Source organism: Echiichthys vipera (genome assembly GCF_963691815.1).
Source record: "Echiichthys vipera genome assembly, chromosome: 1".
Classification (NCBI taxonomy): domain Eukaryota; kingdom Metazoa; phylum Chordata; class Actinopteri; order Perciformes; family Trachinidae; genus Echiichthys; species Echiichthys vipera.
In genome coordinates this window covers 35,049,256-35,069,267 of record NC_139826.1, presented here as the reverse complement: position 1 = coordinate 35,069,267, position 20,012 = coordinate 35,049,256, and the positions used below count along the sequence as shown (strand labels likewise).

General features: G+C 39.3%; 1 protein-coding gene across 1 annotated transcript; it reads left to right on the top strand.

Moving 5' to 3' along the window:
- Positions 1 to 12,359: 12,359 nt before the first annotated feature.
- slc1a2a (solute carrier family 1 member 2a) lies at positions 12,360 to 19,825 on the top strand (the record flags this gene model as incomplete). The annotated part of the gene is made up of 10 exons (XM_083917993.1): positions 12,360 to 12,489; positions 13,109 to 13,261; positions 14,346 to 14,596; positions 14,693 to 14,801; positions 15,144 to 15,270; positions 15,456 to 15,689; positions 16,422 to 16,616; positions 17,650 to 17,784; positions 18,506 to 18,713; positions 19,754 to 19,825. The coding sequence occupies 10 exons, from the start codon at positions 12,360 to 12,362 to the stop codon at positions 19,823 to 19,825; spliced, it is 1,614 nt and encodes a 537-aa protein (XP_083774119.1).
- Positions 19,826 to 20,012: the final 187 nt, after the last annotated feature.

Here is a 20,012-nt window from a genome sequence, read left to right as displayed (position 1 = left end):
AAAATGCTGAGTTCCTGTATCCAACCTTCCGTCCTGCTAAAATATCCCGAATCACGGCCAGGCCTCTGACAATCTTGAGATAAACATTTTCCAAGACGTATAAGTAATGTCCTGCACAGCATAAGGCACATATGTGTTCAAAAACACAAGTTCTTCTGCTAAGTTAATATTAGGACATGTATTATTCTGTGTGCATGCAAACCTTTAAATTATTAATGAAAAAAATATATATTTCCATGCATGTATCTGTTAAGAAAAGCACAAATATTGATAAAGCCCATGACCTAGGATGCGACCTCAGACCATTTCCTTTATTTGTATGCATTTCCAAGCTTTGCACATGAGCACGTGTGGCAGCACACTGTGTATGGACTGCATGTTGATCTGTCACTAAATACTGTATGCGCAGTACTGTGAGTGTGCAGTGTTTTGCATGTGAGGCGATGCGTTCCTGAGTTTCCCCGCAGATTGTCCAACATGTGCTGTCATCGAGAAACACACTGAGAGGATTTGCTAAACTTAGCTCTTACTCCTGAGACGCAGACACTCGCTGTGCTCTCCACGGCATTGAGCAGGACACCTTTTAAGCCCAGCAAATTAAAGAGTTAGTAGAGAGTTAGTAGCTCAGTAGTTGGCCTCTGCAACTTGCAAACTGGTTGCAACTTGGCAAGTGATGTTTGCATTTCTTCTTTGAACTAAATGACACACGAAATACACACGTCAAGACTGGAAAATACATTAGACTGCAACTATAAACACAGCAGTGACTCTACTGCACATGCAAAAGTCATAGAAATGCACAAGTAAACACATTCAAGTGATAATTATGTAAATACAAAAACATTCTCAACCTGTTCTATATATTTTTTTAACATTTGAGTAGACTTTATGGGCCTGGGCCTTCATGTGTTCCACTAGCGGAGGTCTCCATCTTACTGTTTGATGTCACGATGATAAAAATGGGGTGAAAATCTACTAATCTATTACTCTTTAACTGGGAGAACACCCCACCCACACCTGACAGTAGTTACTGACCTCTCATCTCAAATCCCCACTCCTCTGTCTGTGCATCAGTGTGCACTGTGAGCATGTGCAGGGTGTTTGTTTAGGATGCAAGGAGGAGGTGCAAGGACTTCTATACCTTAGAGTAGGAAAACAGGAACCTGCTACAACACATGTATGTTTACTCTACGCATTAAAACCTTAATGCTCCTTTAATTTTGCATGCACTTGAAGGAAATTACCATTTAGTCCAATCAGGAAAGCCCACGACAAGACAAGAATTCAACAGGTGAGTGCTTTTCATTTAAAGATGCTATAGGAGGAAAATGATTCAACCATTTACTCATAACAACATGTGTGCATGCATATATCTGGAAAACACATATTTAGTAATATTTAATATATCATATATATATATATATATATATATATATATATATATAGAGAGAGAGAGAGAGAGAGAGAGAGAGAGACAGAGAGACAGAGAGACAGAGAGAGAGAGAGGGCTGTGAGTGCTGTGACCCAAATCTGAGTTCACCTGAATGTAATGGCTGGTGCTGCATTCAGTTGTATTCATATTCCTACTGCTGAGTGAATGGCTTATTGCAGTTCAACTCAGGATACTGGCAAAATGCCTGATGAAAGTCATTGGTGTATGAAGTCTTGAAATAAACTGGGTTAGCTCTTATCCATGTAAAATGCTAAAAACACATAAGCTGTTAGTGACTTTCAAAGATGAATGACATTGCATCTCAGGACACATGCTTTATATGAAAGTGACAGTTTCTTAAAGCAATGCAGAGCTGCTGGCCTTGGGCCACGTGTGCATCATTAGAGATACGGTGTTCTGTGAGATTCACTCCCACCACACTCGAGACAAGGCTGCGAGAGGATGAAGTTCAAAAGAATAGCCGGAAGGGCTACACTGTAAATCCTGAGTACAATTAGCTAGATGGGTTGCACATTGACAGTTTCTTCTTTTTTTTTTTTATGGTTGTTGTTTGGGAACATGACTGCATACACAATCAAATTCACATAGTATAAAAAAAAGGATGCTTTTTGCACATTTCAATTTGCGGCATAGACTACAATGCACTCTTACAGAAGGGTTCAATTATACTTAGAACATAGTGGACATCTGTAGCATCAAATGTTGTTCCTGTCATCACCCACTTTTTGCTACCACACACTGACACCTCAAGGAGAACTTCATGTAATCTTACTTTGCAGTAAGTACCCTGCATGTACTTTATATGCACTATACATATACTATAATTTGACAAAAACTGAAGGGAAGTCCTATTTTAGAAGGAAACAGCCCCTCTAATATACAAGAAAAGTTCAAGCATCACAACAGTGAGTTAACCGGAGGCCCCCGAGGAGAAATATCTATCCTTGAAAGCCTCATTTGAGAAATTCAGGGGGAACTTTTGAGTGATTTTTATATTTACGAACGTACAGCAAGCATTGGGAGTTGTTTAGATGAGAGGGAGAGGAAGAGGTCTCACTCTGCTTCAAATTCTGTCTTTTAAAAAAAAAAAAAAAATAAAAAAACGTTTTCCCTACTGCGTCTTTAAATATTCTTCGTATAAAATGACATGTATTGATGGTATATGTTTGCATGTAGGCAGGTGCTACGTATATGCATATATATGTGTAGAGTACCCTCTCCTCCCCCACCACTGGATAGCTTGCAGCATCTCAGAGGTCCTGTCCTAAGTGTCTCATCCCAAAAGTCCTTTCTCAAAAGTTTCCAGACTTTTCAAACTGTAAACGAACCTCGATGAACTGGGGGCTAGCTAACAACATAAAACATGTAAACAAGATTTTGGAGCTGTTAAAAGATGGATTATTCTTTTGGGGTCAATGGCGGTTGCACTGTACTTTTTCTGTAACGCACACAGATATACGTTGATATCAATCTTCTCCTCTAACTACTGTTTGGACAGCAAGCAGGCATATCACCCTAGCTGCATAATTCATCTTCATTATTTGCCTTACTCTGTGTGAGGAAGGACAATAAGATTTGAAATGAGTCTGAGTTGAACTGGCGCGTCCTTTTCAACTTCATTCTAAAGTGGAGGGCACGGTGGCAGAGCAAGTCGAGAGCTCCTTATCCATCTGAATATTTTTAATTGGGCATTTCCTGCATAAGTAAGAGCAGTTAACTCTCATCACCAGGAGCTGAAGACCGCTGCGACAGAAATCCTGCTCTTGTAAGAGAAATGTAATTAAAGTCATCAGTGAAACTGGATTATCAGCCATGCATCAGGCTGCAAAAAAAGTTATTAGTTTGTTATGATTGTTATAAGGTTTGATAACGCTCATTGTATTGTAAATAGCTTTCCACTGTGCTGCATTTTTGCATGCACATTTTATATCATTGTCAAAAGGCTCTGTAATCCCAATGGCATTATTATTCTTATCAATATTTTAATCCACAGTTGGATCTAAAAGTCTGAGCCGACTTCTAAAAACTTGATCGATTTCTCAAACGTAAGACAAAAATATGTGTTGGTATTAAGTGGAAAATCAGTTCAGGTGGTCTGGTGTCAATTGATATCCTATGATGTTATCTTTCAGAGTCCCAGAAAGTGTGCGTGACTTATTTAGTTATTCATTCATCCATTAGTGTAGTCATCAAAAATTTAATTTCTATGATTGTAGCGTTGAGACAAGAGAAATACACTGAGTGAGGGTGAGGTCTGGTGAGTCAGTGCAGGGGGAAAAGCCATGGAAGAATTCCTCCATTGACCTCAGATTGACCTGACTCAAAATATGTTCATGGTTATTGTCCTGCAGGTAAACTGTAGTTGATTTCACTTAGGTAAAGATGATCATCACATTGTTGTATGACGTGTTGTATCATTGTCTCGATAACTGTTGTATAGATCTGCGATTCTGAGACATTTTGTAACTATTCTGCTTTGTTTGTTGGCAACAAGGAGGTCTGTTCAAAGTGTCCAGCACTTATAGATTTCTGGGTTGCACAGAATAAAATAATATATATACCACACACCAAGAGTGTCAAACTGATCCAGTAAAGGGTCGTGTGGCTGCAGGTTTTCATTCCAACCAATCAAAAACACACCTGGTCCAACAAATCAACTGTGTGAAGACAGTTCAGGTGATTGAATAAGTCGAGTCAGGTGTGTTCTTGCTTGGTTGGAATGAAAACCTGCAGCCACACGGCCCTTTACTGGATCAGTTTGACACCCCTGCCATACAGTAAAAGTGACAGAAAATGGCCGCCCTAATTTTGAGAACACATCACACTGAGTTTATATTTTTGGTCATGGTTTTGAGATTTCGAGTGCATCAAAGGACTCATCTCGAGTCGACAGTTAGTTATTTTTTTACTACGTATCTGACAAACCACTCAATATCAAAAGTTAAACAATCAAGATAAATCATTACTTCTGCGCGGTCCTGCAAAATAAATAAAGCCCTTCGAAATAGTATTCCCCTGACTATTTCCAGATATGTTTTTAATTCCCAGATTAATCAGATTATTTGTTTTGTAGAAATACGTGTCACGAAGATTTACTGCACTGGTCAAAGATCTTGGAACAACTCTATTGATGACAACTGAAATTTGCTCAGCTCATTTGCAGGTTTTCTCTCACTTGTTCCATGAAGAAGAAGAAAAGAGCTTCAGGTGTAAATAATGAGACATTGAACACAACACTAAACTTAAAACATTAAACATTAAACATTAAAAATCATTCAATTAGAAGAATAATTCCAGTGTTTCAGTTTAGAATACTGTTAGAATACTAGTGTGTGTGTGTGTGTGTGTGTGTGTGTGCATGTGCATGTGTGTGTGTATGTGTGTGTGTGTGTGTGCATGTGCATGTGTGTGTATGTGTGTGTGTGTGTGCATGTGTGTGTGTGTGTGTGTGTGCATGTGCATGTGCATGTGCGTGTGTATGTGTGTGTGTGTGTGTGTATGTGTGTGTGTGTGTGTGTGTGTGTGTGTGGGTGCATGTGTGTGTGTGTGTGTGTGTGTGTGTGGGTGCATGTGTGTGTGTGTGTGTGTGCGCATGTGTGTGTTGCATTGGGTCCTTGTTGACATAATTAATGGGTTTTAAAAGCTGGAAACTGGAAATAAATCACAGACGATTGATTAAAAATGAAATTAAAGTCACAAGTCATGACAAGTGTGGTATGTTTTCACTCTCCGAAGAAAATATCCATCTAGTTTTTTAAAAGATGTGTTTTTCCTCTCTCCGCAGATGGAGATTTTTTGGAACCTGTAGTGAAGCATATCATATTTAACTGGTCTGAAAGCATGAAATCCCTAAAAGTGTTGACACTTTGAAACCATCAGAATTATCCCCGACTGACTGACCACTGTGTTGTCGTATCCTTAGACTTAAATCTCCTCAGTTAATGGACTTTCCTCAGCAACCATGTGTCCATGTTATGTAACGGTGTTTAGAGCATGCTGGGAGTTGTATTCTTTTTAACTACGTATTTACAGTAATGAGAAGATGTAAACATTTGTGAGGTGCAATAGGAAACAGTTCTTTGGGTGGTGTGATTCCACAGTGAATATATATTATTATATACAGTAGATATACTCTTTTATTATACTGTATATGGGACACTAACATTAACAAAATGTTCAGGCTTATCAGTGTTTGTCATGAAAAGAAAACAGTCTGCTATGCCTCTCTGCTTTACTTTATTCAAATAAAGTCAGTATAGTATATTATAGTATAGCAATACTAAATAAATACAGATGAATTTGATATGTGAGGAAGTTTTTACACAGTGTAAATCCATTATTTAAACACATGTATTCCCCACCAGCAGCACGTAGAGATTTTAGTCAGTCCTGACATTTACAGTATATCTTGGGGTCTCTGTCTGAATGTGCTTAGAGACGTTTTGTCCTTTTACATCAGTGATTAACACCGTCAAACCCTTGGCTTCTGTAGGTTGGATGACTGTGGAATTGTTTAGGATTATGATAATCTTCATACTGACCACAAATAATGTTCCTCTGACTCTTTGGTGTCTGTAAGTTGAGGCCAAGTAACAAAGGGCTGCACACAACGTGCCACGTTCAGGGTCATGTTCTGGCCATTTGGCAACATTAAGTATTAACCAATTAGACACCGTATAGAGAAGCTGCACAACAGGTGAGGTCAAGCCTCTTCGTAATTCCATGAGGTCTTATGTCTCCATGAAAACGTGCTTATCAGTATAAAATCAATAATTATCAGATTAGTTTGTGTTTCATGTTAGGTGATCCCCACCGGATTTGCTGACGCATCAGTGGTAATGCAAAATTAAAAAGTGAGGAAAAGGGAAAAGGTCAAAACAAAAGAGGGCAACGCTTCTGGTAAATAGGACAACTTTGTTGTCAGACCGACACGTTTCGACTTCATCATTTCAGCTGGTTGCCATTATCAGGGTCGTGGCGAGAAAAGGGGAAAGTCTTTAATTTAAAAATGAAAGGAGACAATGACAAACACTTGAGAGCTGCACTGCAAAGAGAAGCCTTCTTGAAAAGCAGACGTTTAATAGAACTCTGAAACTTGTGTTGTATTTTGCTTAGCATTCTTCAAACTACATGAACATACCCCAAATTAAGATTCAACAAAAGACTCTTTTTATTTTGTCCATGTCATGTTTTACTTTACATCAGGGTTTTATCTTCTCATTTTATGTTTATTGACTACAATGAATGTTGCAGAAATTCGGCACATGAACGTTATGCGGGTATGTGGGACAAGAAGTCACAAACGCCATTCAAACAGGAGAAAATGGGACCAATTAAACCAAAAATACAAAACCACAAAGAACTCAGCTTTACTTTTCGGGTCCTTTACAGTATTATCACAGTGGGAACACAGTTTCTGTTCCCTTTCACCTCTCAGTAATCACACAACAGTCCCCTTGGCCACTAGGATCAGATTGGATTTGTGTATCGTGATATCCCCGACCTATCTGCACTGGTTGCTATGGTAATGACGTAGCTAGCTGGTGACACGGCTTTCCAACGGCGTCCAAACGGGTTAGCCAGGTTAGCTACTATTAGCAATACCAGCTGATTATGCATTATGCTGTATTTTGTGCTTACAAACACTTGCAACATTTTCCAATTCCAACTTGCAAAAATTGCATTTCATGTAGTTTTTTTTTGGATATCCAGATATTCCCAATCTGGATATGCGAAAAACATGGATTTAGGCTGTCAGTCTGAACGAGGCATTCACTTGTGGAGCCCTTCAACTTGCACAATGAAGTAAAAGGTTCTCAGAGAAGCCAGAAAACTAAACTCAATACGTCAGTATGACTATATAAACTGTATATAATATATATTATATTAGTTTTGTATAATTCTTTTGGCTTTTTTACCAACTGAAAGTAAAAGTGTACAGCTTTGTTTCTTTTTACACTACATTTGGATTATTTAACCAACAAAATAATGTATTGATGTATTTAGTTTTACTTTGTTTTTGGTGTTCATAATCCAGTACTACATTTTGTCAGTGTTGGGGCTCCATATCAGTGATACTCATGAGTAGGATTTACGCTGTTTGGGACTTTAAGGCGCAGAGATGTGTGCAAGAATTAAGATGGTCGGAGAATGTACACACAAACATTTCCATCCGCTGAATCACAGATCAACATTAATGACTTGTTTCTGTTTATCTGTGTTATTGTTAAACTAATAGATTAAATGATTGACACAAAGTAATCTTCTATCAATATCACCGTATAACTGAAGCACCCGATGAATCAAACCTTTGTCTTATTATTTGTGGAAATATCTGCAAGACATCACAGTCGTAGACTTTTTCACGGAGTGTGTCTGATCCATCTCAGTTTGTATGTGTGCTGGATTAGGGTGGCTCAGAACAGATTAGTTAATTATAGACACCTGCTGTCTAAGCGTGGTGTGCGTTGTCAGGTGTTGCAGCATGAGGTCGGCTTGCTGCTGAGGGGAGAAAAGGCGGAGCAAGGTGTGGAATTGCATGGACGAATGCTTTGCCATGTGCTCTTGATTGTCTCTGTCTAAGTTCTAAGAGCAGCTCAGCAACGGGAATCGTCACACACACACACACACACACACACACACTTCAGAGATATAAAGTGTCACGTACTCTACACACTTCCACCCAGCAATCCTGCAAACTGCGGAGATAATGTGCCCTTTTTCCTACAGCAGCTATTTGTTCTTTAAATGGTCAATCGCTCTGCAATCAGACAGCTGACATTCAATTCTCCTTTACTTCTGACCGAGCAATTCTTTTATTCATACGTCAAGGGATAAGGTAGTTGTTATGGTCAAGCAGCCATAGCCCAGTTGTAACAACTAAACTTTACAGTGAATCAGAATTGATGAGGCTTAAAGTGATCGTAAGAGACTGGGCGTCATTATGACCGACCTATAAACAGGAGCATCTCAACTCTCACAATGTCAAAATGATCCCAGACACCTCGGTGATCATTTTATCCACATAAAAAGTCCCAAAGTAACATTGAAGAATAATTATTGCTGCCATGGAAACACCATCCCAGTGACTGCGTGTACAATTGCCACAGTGAAACATGAAAGAAGCCATGGTCTCAGAAAGACAATAATCGTACTGAGGTCACGCAGTGAATAAGCAGCACTGAACAGCTGCATCTCTGCATATGCCACAAATTAAAATAATTGATTGAGGAGCAGGCATCACGGGAAAATACTCCTGGTCATATGATTTGGTCAATTTATCAAATCATAAAACGTATAAATATGCCTTTTTCTCTTTCATAATGTATTAAATCATTTAGAGGTGAGGGACAGAACTGATAAGTCACTAGCAAGGCACGGCACGTTTATTTGTATAGCACAATTCAACAACAAGGCAATTCAAAGTGCTTTACATAAAACATTAAAAGCATTGGGAGAAATAACACATAAAACATATACATTTAAAACACATTAAAGGTCAATTAAAACATATAAAACATTTTAAAACGCATAAAAGGTCATTTTTAAAACATATAAAAGATTTAAAACACATAAAAGGTCATTTTTAAAACATAAAAAGATGGTTACAGTTACAGAAGTTACAGTGCCGTTTGCTGAAAAGCAATAATGTCAAAACCTTCGATGAAATTATATAAATCATAACATTAGATCATACCGAAATAAGCCATAATTGATGTCTGATTAAATACTCTAAAGTGTGTAGAGGGAACAGCTGCAATCACTTTGTCTGTTTCGCTCGTATATCAACTTTTACTCTGCTGAATGAGTTCCCCTTGAAGCGCTCTGACACTTAATTAGGAAGTTATTATTTACTGTGAACTTTTACGCTTAACATTAATTGAGAACCTGAGATGAATCGTCACTGTAAATGTGTGCCTCTCTCCTCACTGGCTCACGTACTAATGAAGAATGCAAATAAAGCCATTTAACATCACTTATGAATCACTTAGTTCGCGAGATGCTCCTGTTCTGAAAACCGTGCATTTTATTATTAACGGATTACGCACGAGTAGTACTAAATCACTTTCAATCTGCACGCGGGGGCTCACATGAATAATACACATTTGATCGACCGAACAAGACAAGACAATGATAACATTTTGTAGTCCCATGGTGCCACATGGGACTACAAAATGTTATCATTAAGGCCTGGAAACTGTTTTTGAAAGGGTTGTACAAAATAAAAGCTGTGCAAACCATACATCATTTGTTTGTTTTTTCTTTAATTGATGAAATCCAATGAATTAAATGTTTTGAAATGTCCCAATACGGTTTGTGTTTTCAGTGAAGTTAGTTAAATAACTTATCATTTAGGACTCTGTGAGACTTATTCCTTTACCAAAGCGGTGTAAATCACTCTCACCTGAGGGTGAAGTAAACAAAAACCAAGCCAAGAAAAAAAAAAAAAAAAAAGACACCAACAAGGATTTCCACTCCCTCGCTAATCTCAGCAGGCTGACTCCACCCTTGCTGTCTGGGAGACGCGTGTCAGACCTCCAGGACAGTCAGTTTACCTTCACGCTCCTCCCTGAGGCTGAATGACCAGGTGTCTGCGATTGTGGATGTACATCCGATGCTGAGGCAGAAGTCACCTGTAGGTTTTTAAGGACCGAAGAGTCCTTTTCTAAGGGGGGAAGAATACTTTTTTAAATTCTGACTGGATTTATTTACGCAGGAGCCATGACTTTGTTATTGTTTTCACTGACGCGGATGACTGTCTAGTAGTTCTCCACAAGTACAATTTCTATCCAAAGCAACATACAAAACAACAGGTAAGCATCAGTAGTAGCTCATAGTGATGTGGTAGTAGCACTTTTGCCTTGAGATCTGAAAAAATGCATTAATGATGCAATATTTTGGAAGCAAATGCAGAAATAACTACTATAAGGGTAAAATTCTGTCAGTTTTAGAACTTCAGAAATCCTGTTGGTGATATCTGTACAGAGGAAATATGATGTTTTTTCCAAATGTCTTTATCGTTGTTCTTCAAACAGGATGCACACACTCATGTTTTGCCCTTTGACTCTTTTGCATCAGCCTAGTCAACAGTTTAGTATTGCGTATTCATGAAGATGCTTTGGTCTTAAACGGTTTCTCCAATGCTTTTCGAGTACCCAACTGTTGAAAAACAAGGATAAATTCAGCCCGAACACCGGAGCTTGCTATGCAATTAAGTAATCTCCTGCATAACAGTGGTCAGGCAGGGGGTGGTGACACCTTGACTTTTCCTGGGAAGCCCCTTTTCTGTTGCATAACTCAATCACTTGCGAGCATGAGGTGCTAAATTTATCCTCTGTAAAAGGCTTAAGTCTCCTTTATGCTAAAGCGCAGCGTATCAGACAGGCGTGATTGACTTGGCTGTTGTTCTGTCCTCACCTTATATGTGGCCTGTTCCCTTTCAGTCTGGTACAGAATTGAACTCAAATATTGAATCATCACAAATGTTACTGTAAGTGTGCAGAAGAGTGCACTGTGTTTCTCTATGCTGTGATTAAAGTTGTTTTGCCCCTCTGTATTGTGTGTTGCCCTGAAGCGAATAACTTTTCTTCAAGGAAACTTTTACGCAAACCACCGTCTTTGCTTAGAGGAACTTTTTTTTGGGGTATGTTTTCTGCCAGCATAAATGTTCCAGGTGTTAAAGTCATGAAGGTCAAGAGTGTCCAAATGTCACAGGTATTCACTGTTACATAACTGTGCGCGTCTGTGCTCTACAGAGGATTTAAAGGGTGCACAGGGGAGAGCTGATCTTTAAGTCAAAGAGGCTTTACAGCAGACCACAACAAGCCTGAGATACTTGTTGCTTCAGTGAGATGGATCGGATCCCAAATAAACACCTCTAAGCACTGAAATGTCCAATTCATGGAAACCCTCAATAAACATGAAGTCGAACCACTCTCAGCACAACACAAACACGTGTATATAAAAAGTATTTGCTTGTGAAAGGGAAACTTTACATCAGGTTTCGTTGTTCTCATATTTTATTCAACGCAGACATAGAATAGTTCAAATTACCATAAATGACTATGCATAGACATCCAGCAGAAGCATAAGAAGCAGAGAAGAGGATGTGACTAACAGCTGGCGTCCTGTTTATTCCAATCGAGTAAAACTGGAAACATTTGTTTTAAAATGCAGATTATTAGCAAGCTGTTTATTGATTATTTGCTAATTGTTGTCAGAAATGTCAGTTGATAATTATGAAACGTCGCATGCATTCACAATTCAAAGTGTGCGGAATTAATTCAGTTTAACCATGTGTGCATGTGCCATCATTAAATACTTAACGACACAAGTGTAATAATCTTGCATGCCGTATTGTGAATTCAATTAGTATTTTTTCACATAACGCCAACATCATTTTCCCACACTTCACTGAGTTTTGCCGCCTTGTTACTACTAACTCTACTGTGGGCATTGGGAGGCTATTCACAGACATCAGTCTCCTCATGGAGATTGTGTTGTGGGAGGTTTATGTTATCCCCCAGGATCCCACACCTACCTGTGCAGGCACGCTGATCCACCAGTAGCAGTTGATATTACAGTGACAAGAATGTGATCCCTCACTGGCTTCCCATCAATTATGTATGCTTGAATGCACACTTGAAGTCCCTAACCTTTTCTAAATGAGTTGATTTGTAAGGGTAAACAGTTCATTCCATGCTCTGTAATAATCCTTGTTGAACCCCACTTCTATTTTTTAACCTCCTTCAACATTGTCTTCTCTTAACTCCAACTAAACATAATTTTAATTACCAAGCACGTCTGTTTTAACTAGGTAAATGAATCATGGTGCGACCCTTTAAAAAATGTCACTAATTAAAAAAACAATGCTTCTTTCTTCTTTAATTATTTCAGTGCCAACAAAATGCAGAAGCAAGTGGAGGTCAGGATGGGCGAGAGCCACCTGGAGCCCATAGTGGAAGCTCCCGAGAGCATATGTAGCAGTCTGTGTGACAAAATCATGAAGAACATGGTTCTCACTCTCACAATCCTCGGTAAGTTTTTGGTACTGCTTCTTCCATCCACAGTCCGTTCACTTTCTAATCCACGCTCAGGGTGGGGGGGCTTTCCCAGCATGCATTAGACAATCCACTTACACGTGAGGAAAACATTCAGACTTCGCTCAGGAAGAGCCCAGTCTCCAAAATCCATGACCTTCTTGCTGTGAGGCAATAGTGCCCTACGTGAAGCCAAAACCTTTTACACAACACCATTAGAATATGAAAATGGACCACAGCTTCTTTCTTTATGTGGAAAGCATTCATAAGAAAAAGGAGTTTAATGATGTTCTCTCTTTGGATCCACATTGCAGTTAAATCACACTGTGATACATTAAAGTGAGGAGCTACTTTAATATTTCACTTCAATGTACCAGAGGCGAACTGAACAAGGGAGAGTTTTTCTTTAGTATTACACTGTTTTTTCATCACGCATATACACACTCATCACAGTATCTATAGTACACAACTCCATAGCCCAGTGACTCTCAGATTAATAATCAGTTAATATAAGACTCTAGAACGTAACAGGTTTATATGTATCACACACCCAAGTTCATCATGGCTCAGGGTCACGTGGCTTTGGTGTTTGATTTGTGTTTTCTCGCCGGCTCAGGTGTGTTTCTGGGTTCCATTGCTGGAATGCTGCTGCGGCACATATCCCCTCTCCCTCCAGATGTTGTTATGATCATCGCCTTCCCCGGGGAGATCCTAATGAGGATGCTGAAGATGCTTATTCTGCCTCTCGTTGTTTCCAGTCTGGTCACAGGTGGGTGAGATACAGTGGCTGCTGCAAACGTTCTGCTCAATTTGCTGACAACTGTCCTGAAATGAGGTCGCACGGTGCGACTTGTTGCTATAGAGAGTCGCGCTGCAACAGGAGAGACGAGCGAGTAGGCGGAGAGGCACAGTTCTCTCACACAAGTATACAGTTAGGATGCCGTATGCTATTTGTGTTGGTAACATTTCCTCTAAAATACACATCCATGCAAATTTAAGAGCATATGGTTGTCCTTTGTTGCAATACTATTGTGTTTATCAATTTAATTATGCTCTCCATCGGTTTTCATGCGCATCTAGACACGTTTTAATAATCTTAACTCATTTTGTTATATGGGTATACTGTATATGGTATATCTGAAATACCTGTGGCCATAACTGCACTAAAATGTATTAATACACACAACAACAACATTATAACCTGCACTAAATCATAACCATTTACCAGCGGAGTCCAGCTATCCAGTTGATATGATGATGATCAGATGTGCACATATAATATTTGAAGTATTGTCAACAGTACAGCGGGCCCACGCTTTTACAATATTGCCTCTCCACAACCTTGAGAGTGCACACAACCTTATCACCAAACTCAGTTCCTCTTAGTCAACAATTCATGTTTCAAACACTGTAAAAAACATAAATATATAACACTATATAATGGTAATGAATAAGAGGTTCGTTATATGCTGCCCCAGAAGTTCAGAAAACAACCGACAAAGTCTAGAAGCAGTGTTGCAATTGCTCTCTTTCACGCTATTTAAAACCTGAATACAAAAGACGGTCCGTTAATCGTTAAGTACAAATGTGGGATTAAAGTGCATGTGTAGACATGTCCTTCTTCTGAACTCCAGCAGTATTTTCTCAGGGTTTCTGAGTCCATCACTTTGGAGGCAAGTGTGAAAAATTTTCAAGTACAGAGTTAGCTTTTCCAATGTCTTTGCACAATATGTGCTCATAGATAGAATTTATCTTATCTTAACTTATCTAAATGAGGTAAGCCTTTTATGTGTGGAGGCCTCACTGTTCAAATGATTCGGACTATTTTACTCTAAAACATATTATACCAACAGGACTAGCCGGTTTGGATGCCAAATCCAGTGGCCGCTTGGGCACCAGGGCCATGGTGTACTACATGTCAACGACAGTGATCGCAGCCGTCCTGGGAGTGATCCTGGTACTGCTCATCCACCCCGGTAACCCCAAACTGAAGGCTAATCTCGGACAAGGAAAGAAGAACGACGAGGTGTCCAGCGTGGACGCCTTCTTCGATCTCATCAGAAATCTTTTCCCGGAGAACTTGGTGCAGGCCTGCTTTCAGCAGGTAGGAGTCTGACAGGAAGATTTCACCCACCACATAACGTCTGATTCAAATGTCAGTTACTCCAACTGTTTCTTATCTCCTTTGCTTCTTGCCCAGATCCAAACAGTGACCACCAAAGTACAAGTGCCCACTAACAGAACCAAAGCACCGCCACAATTCACGGTTAAAAGGTCGCTTCAGTTCAAGGGTGGGATGAACGTCCTGGGTAAGTGAAAAGACTGGAAACACACCCGCTGCAGAACTAAAAGAAATGGCAGTTGTTGAATTAAAAAAAATATATATATATATGCATTTTCATCCTCCACCAAAACAGAGCCGAAAACAAAACCTTTTTGGCGGATGTAACAATGAATTAAAATGTCCTTTTTACCACCAATATCTCTGAGTACTTTTACCATTCACATACACATACACATACGTTTGCAGTAATATATAGAAAACATGTACGTTTATAGTTCTATATAGGAATTGACCCTCATTGCAGGCTATTGATTTTCTATAAGACCGGTTTATCCAGGACTAATTCAACATTACTGTATCCCTGCAGGTTTGATTGGATTCTTTGTTGCTTTTGGAGTTATTATGGGGAAAATGGGAGAAAAGGCCAAGATGATGTTGGAGTTTTTCAACGTCCTGAATGAGATTGTTATGAGGCTTGTTGGTGCAATTATGTGGTAAGTGCTTTCCATTAAAACACACATTGCCAAAGCATGCCCTTGGTTCTTCCTCTTAACGCAGAGTATTCCACAGCTAATGTATACCTTATCTTTAAATATACGTATATGTATTCATGCAGACATGTATGTTTATGACATAAAAACTAATTCTAATCATGAACAAATCCTATGTCTATCTTCAGGTACTCTCCCTTTGGTATTGCCTGTCTCATCTGTGGAAAGATCATCTCCATTGCCGACTTGGAGGTGGTTGCGAGGCAACTGGGGATGTACATGGTCACTGTGGTAGTGGGTCTGATCATCCATGGAGGCATCTTTCTTCCACTGATATATTTTGTGATAGTAAAAGAAAACCCCTTCACATTCTTCATGGGAATATTCCAAGCTTGGGTCACGGCACTCGGAACCGCGTCCAGGTATGAGAGAGTTCTGTCTTCATTTCTGTTTTACATGCCAGGATGCAGACTGTCTGACCCTGGAGAGCTCAATTCAGTGTGCTGCATGTTTTTATGGATACTCTGATTTCCCTTTTCCTCGCCATGAAGTAAATAATAAAAGAAACATTTATTTCAAATAGTAACTATGAAATAGCCTTGCCAGCAATGGCTTCTCACTTCGCCTCCATGCGGTATAACTTCCCTGTGCTCGATGTTTTATTAATACGCTCTTTCCCCTCCTGAGGTGAGCTCAGTTCTCTCAACTTCTAGCCTGCTCACTGCTTCGCCATCTATGAGAAACTTACTAATTATCTGACAAAAACATACAAAACAACTGCTGAGTCCCAACTGCTGCTCTCTCTATGAGATTCCTCCACAAAGTGAATTCAAACTAGTATAACTTTTTGTTTCCTTGGTGAAGTGAAACTTATAAAAAGCATAATCCCCTTACATAAGTCTATTTCATGCAACGAATAAACATTGCATGCATTACTGTGGTTCAAAGTGGAACAGAAGAATTGTGAAAATAAGTTTAAAAGCCAGTGCAACATCAAGAGTGACCCAGTCAGATTCGTTCTCGACAGTCTATAATTCTGTAGAATTCTTTATTTCTGCAAGCTTTTAATGCCAAATTGGGTTCAAACTGAACCTAACTGTGTGTTATTTCGGCTATTATAACACCACATTCCTTCCTGTTTTTTTTTGCTGCAGCGCCGGTACCTTGCCTGTCACGTTCAGATGCTTAGAGGAGAACCTGGGCATCGACAAGAGAGTAACCCGCTTTGTCCTCCCAGTGGGTGCCACCATCAACATGGACGGCACAGCTCTTTATGAGGCTGTGGCTGCCATCTTTATCGCTCAGATGAATGGGATTAACCTGGACTGGGGCCAGATTATTACTGTCAGGTGAGAATGTGCAGACTTATATAGATATCACAGCACATTTGCAAGGTAACATTTTGGTTATACATTATGCCTTAAATCAGCCTGAGGAAAAGAATGGAATAGTATTATATCACCGTATTTTCCGCACTATAAGGCGCACCTAAAAACCTTCAAATTTCTCAAAAGCTGACAATGCACCTTATAATCCGGTGCGCCCTATATATGGACCAATATTGAGCCACAACAGGTCTCGCAACTACGGTGAGCACCCGCCGACTCTATTTTCCCCCATAGAAGAAGTAACGCGTGGTGCATGTTGAGATATATGACTGCGCGAAGCATGCCGTTTCATTTCCATTTGTGTGTTTGTGTAAAGAGCCCAAGATGGCTCCTATTAAGAGACACGCTTACGACGCAGAGTTTAAACTCAAGGCCATTAGTCACGCAGTAGAACACGGGAATAAAGCAGCAGCGAGAGAGTTTAACAATAACAAATCAATGTTGCGGAAGTGGAGGAAGCAACAAGATGACCTCCCCTGACTGTTTTGTTGACATTCCCTTTAGAGCAGCTCTATCAAATGGATGCATAACGTAACCCCAGCCTTGACTCTAGCGTCTATTCTATGCGCCTTATATATGAAAAAAGTTTCAAAATAAGCCATTCATTGAAGGTGCACCTTATAATGCGGAAAATACGGTAATTAACATGGTGAAAATACCCACGGTACAGTGAAATGTTATAAATACAGTAAACCACGTGACTTTCTTCTGTTTATTTCACATAACTTAAAGAAGACTATAGTTTAGGAGTACCATTGTTGATATGTTTCTTACAATCAACATAATACAGATCATTTTCTTGAGTACGGTCAGTCACTGTAGACACAACCACTTCCTAGTTTGATGGATCGGTCACTTTCAATCTTGAAAATGTCATTACAGAATTTTAATAAGAGCGGTGTCTTAATATTAAAAGTGTATTTTGGTACATTACAGCCTTACAGCCTTTGGTTTGACTTCCTGCTGACAGATGAATTTGCTGTTTCCTTTTTAGTATGACAGCCACCATGGCCAGTGTTGGAGCTGCCAGTATCCCCAGTGCTGGACTTGTGACCATGCTTCTGATCCTCACAGCGGTGGGGCTGCCCACTCAGGACATCAGCCTCCTGGTCGCTGTCGACTGGCTGCTGTAAGTTCAATACAAACACTATTATTGAAAACATGCGGACACGTTCCAACTCCATGCAAGGGCTTCTTATCGTAAGGTTTGTTATAGATGAAGTTTTAACTGCTGAAATATCTCAAATTCAACCAAATTCATATTTTCTTTCTTTAACGTTATAATTTATAATAATATATAGAAATATAGAAATATATCATGCTCACTGGGGTTTTTTAAATAAATAAAAGCCAGCTTTTATTCAACTCTGCCCACACTATTTTCTCAAATTATATTGGTTTACTTCGATGTATTTCATTTTCTATTTTTAAGTGTGATTTCTTTGGACTTCTCTCCAGAGCCACACTCACATATAATTAGTACAATATAAAGCTAAACCCCCATAGTGGCCAAAATAGCACCATAACAGATGCTTGACTTTAATTTCAATCCACAGGTTTTTGCAAGTGTGTCTCATTACAGCGTGATCTGTGATCCTGTTCTTCCCGTCTCATGTCATCTAACATATGTTTAATGTGTAAAAACTTAGGCTTTGATTACTTTTCTCTACTTTTCCTTTACTCTCCATATGTGTATTTATTACTTGTTGACATCTCTTAAAGTTCAACTTAAAAACAAAGTTAAAACAAAAAAAAAAAAAAACTTTTCCCTTGGTTTGTGACGTTCTCTCTTTCTATCATTAGTTATGTTTCTGTATCTTGAAAAAACTACTTTGCTCCTCCTCGTGCAGGGATCGTTTCCGTACCTCGGTCAATGTGGTTGGAGACTCCTATGGAGCAGGTATCGTGTACCACCTTTCCAAGCACGAGCTTGACTCCTTCGACCAACAGGCCCGGATGGAGGACTTTGAGGTGGCAAAGACACAATCCTACTTTGAAAATAACAGCAACCAGAATGTATACGCTCACCACAACTCAATCTTGATAGACGACTGCAAGGTACATTTCACGTTAACGGACATAGAGACTTGTATGTAGAGAATCCTCCCCAGCTCCTTGTCTGTGTTCCTTTTTTTCTTTTCCTTTCTGTGACTTCTTTTACCACTGTATTTGTGTCTATGTGGATAGTAAATGTCATATTTTCATTTAAGAAAATCACTTTTAAAAAGGGTGAAAAGGCTAAATAAATATTTCTATATTTATTTTTTCACCTGATACTCATTTGAAAAAGCAGTTTTTGTGATACCAGGTTCACCAAGAGCGAAGTTTGTTCTTTTTTTTATATGATACTCCAGTTTTGTATCATCTTCAAAAACTCTGATTTACTCATGACATCCATATGAAAGTGTTTAATTTGGAGTACTTGTATTTTGCTGTGGTATGTTTTGATTTTCTTAAGAAACTGTTCTTTTTTTTTTTGTCTACTCAATTGGACATGTATTTATGGCATGCCTGACCACATTACAGTCTTCAATCATCTATTGAACATTTTTGTAGCCAGTGGTATACATAAAGACTGCTCTTTCACCGTGTTTCATGCAAAGTGGTGCATACATTCATGAAATGCCTATCAACGATCCTCTTCCATCAATATTGTAGCTAACAAACAAGAGCAAAAGTGTCGTTAGAGAACTTCACTCATACGGTAGAATTCTGTTCATATGTCATTGTCTGTTTGATGCAACTTTTGCATACTGATGCTAAAGTTGCATTCTGATTATTTGATGAGTATTGTAATTCGGTTGGGCAGAGAATGCATTAAATACATGGCCAACACTGAAAAAGTAGAATTATCTTTGTTTTCATATGACCTTGTAACTGAGAAACCACAGAGACATGCACTCAACATCACTGTATCATTGTATCAGTGCATGATGACATGTATTTCAATGTTGGGGATTCACCTTCTAATACCGCCCCAAGGTCAAAGGCCTGAATGTAATGACCCAATGGCTTCTCTGCTCCCAACCGTTGACGGTTTGTAAATGACGGTGCCTTGGCCCCATGTATAGTTAGATGTTCTTGATAATTGCTTACAGGTCACCATGGGCAAAAATGGCAACACTGCAGGGTTCACTTTTGTTGAGGAGGGACCATGGAAATGTGAGTAAAGCAGATCCAGATGTTGCTGCGCCTTACCCTGAGTTCCAGCAGCTTTTACTTTCTGCCGACAACTATAAAAATCCACAAAAAAAATTATATAGAAACGAAGGAGAGAAAAAAGTGAAAGTTAGCAGAGTCAACTGTATCAGAAGAATGAACTGTCTTCAGTTACCCATCCGGGTAGCTACTGGAGCA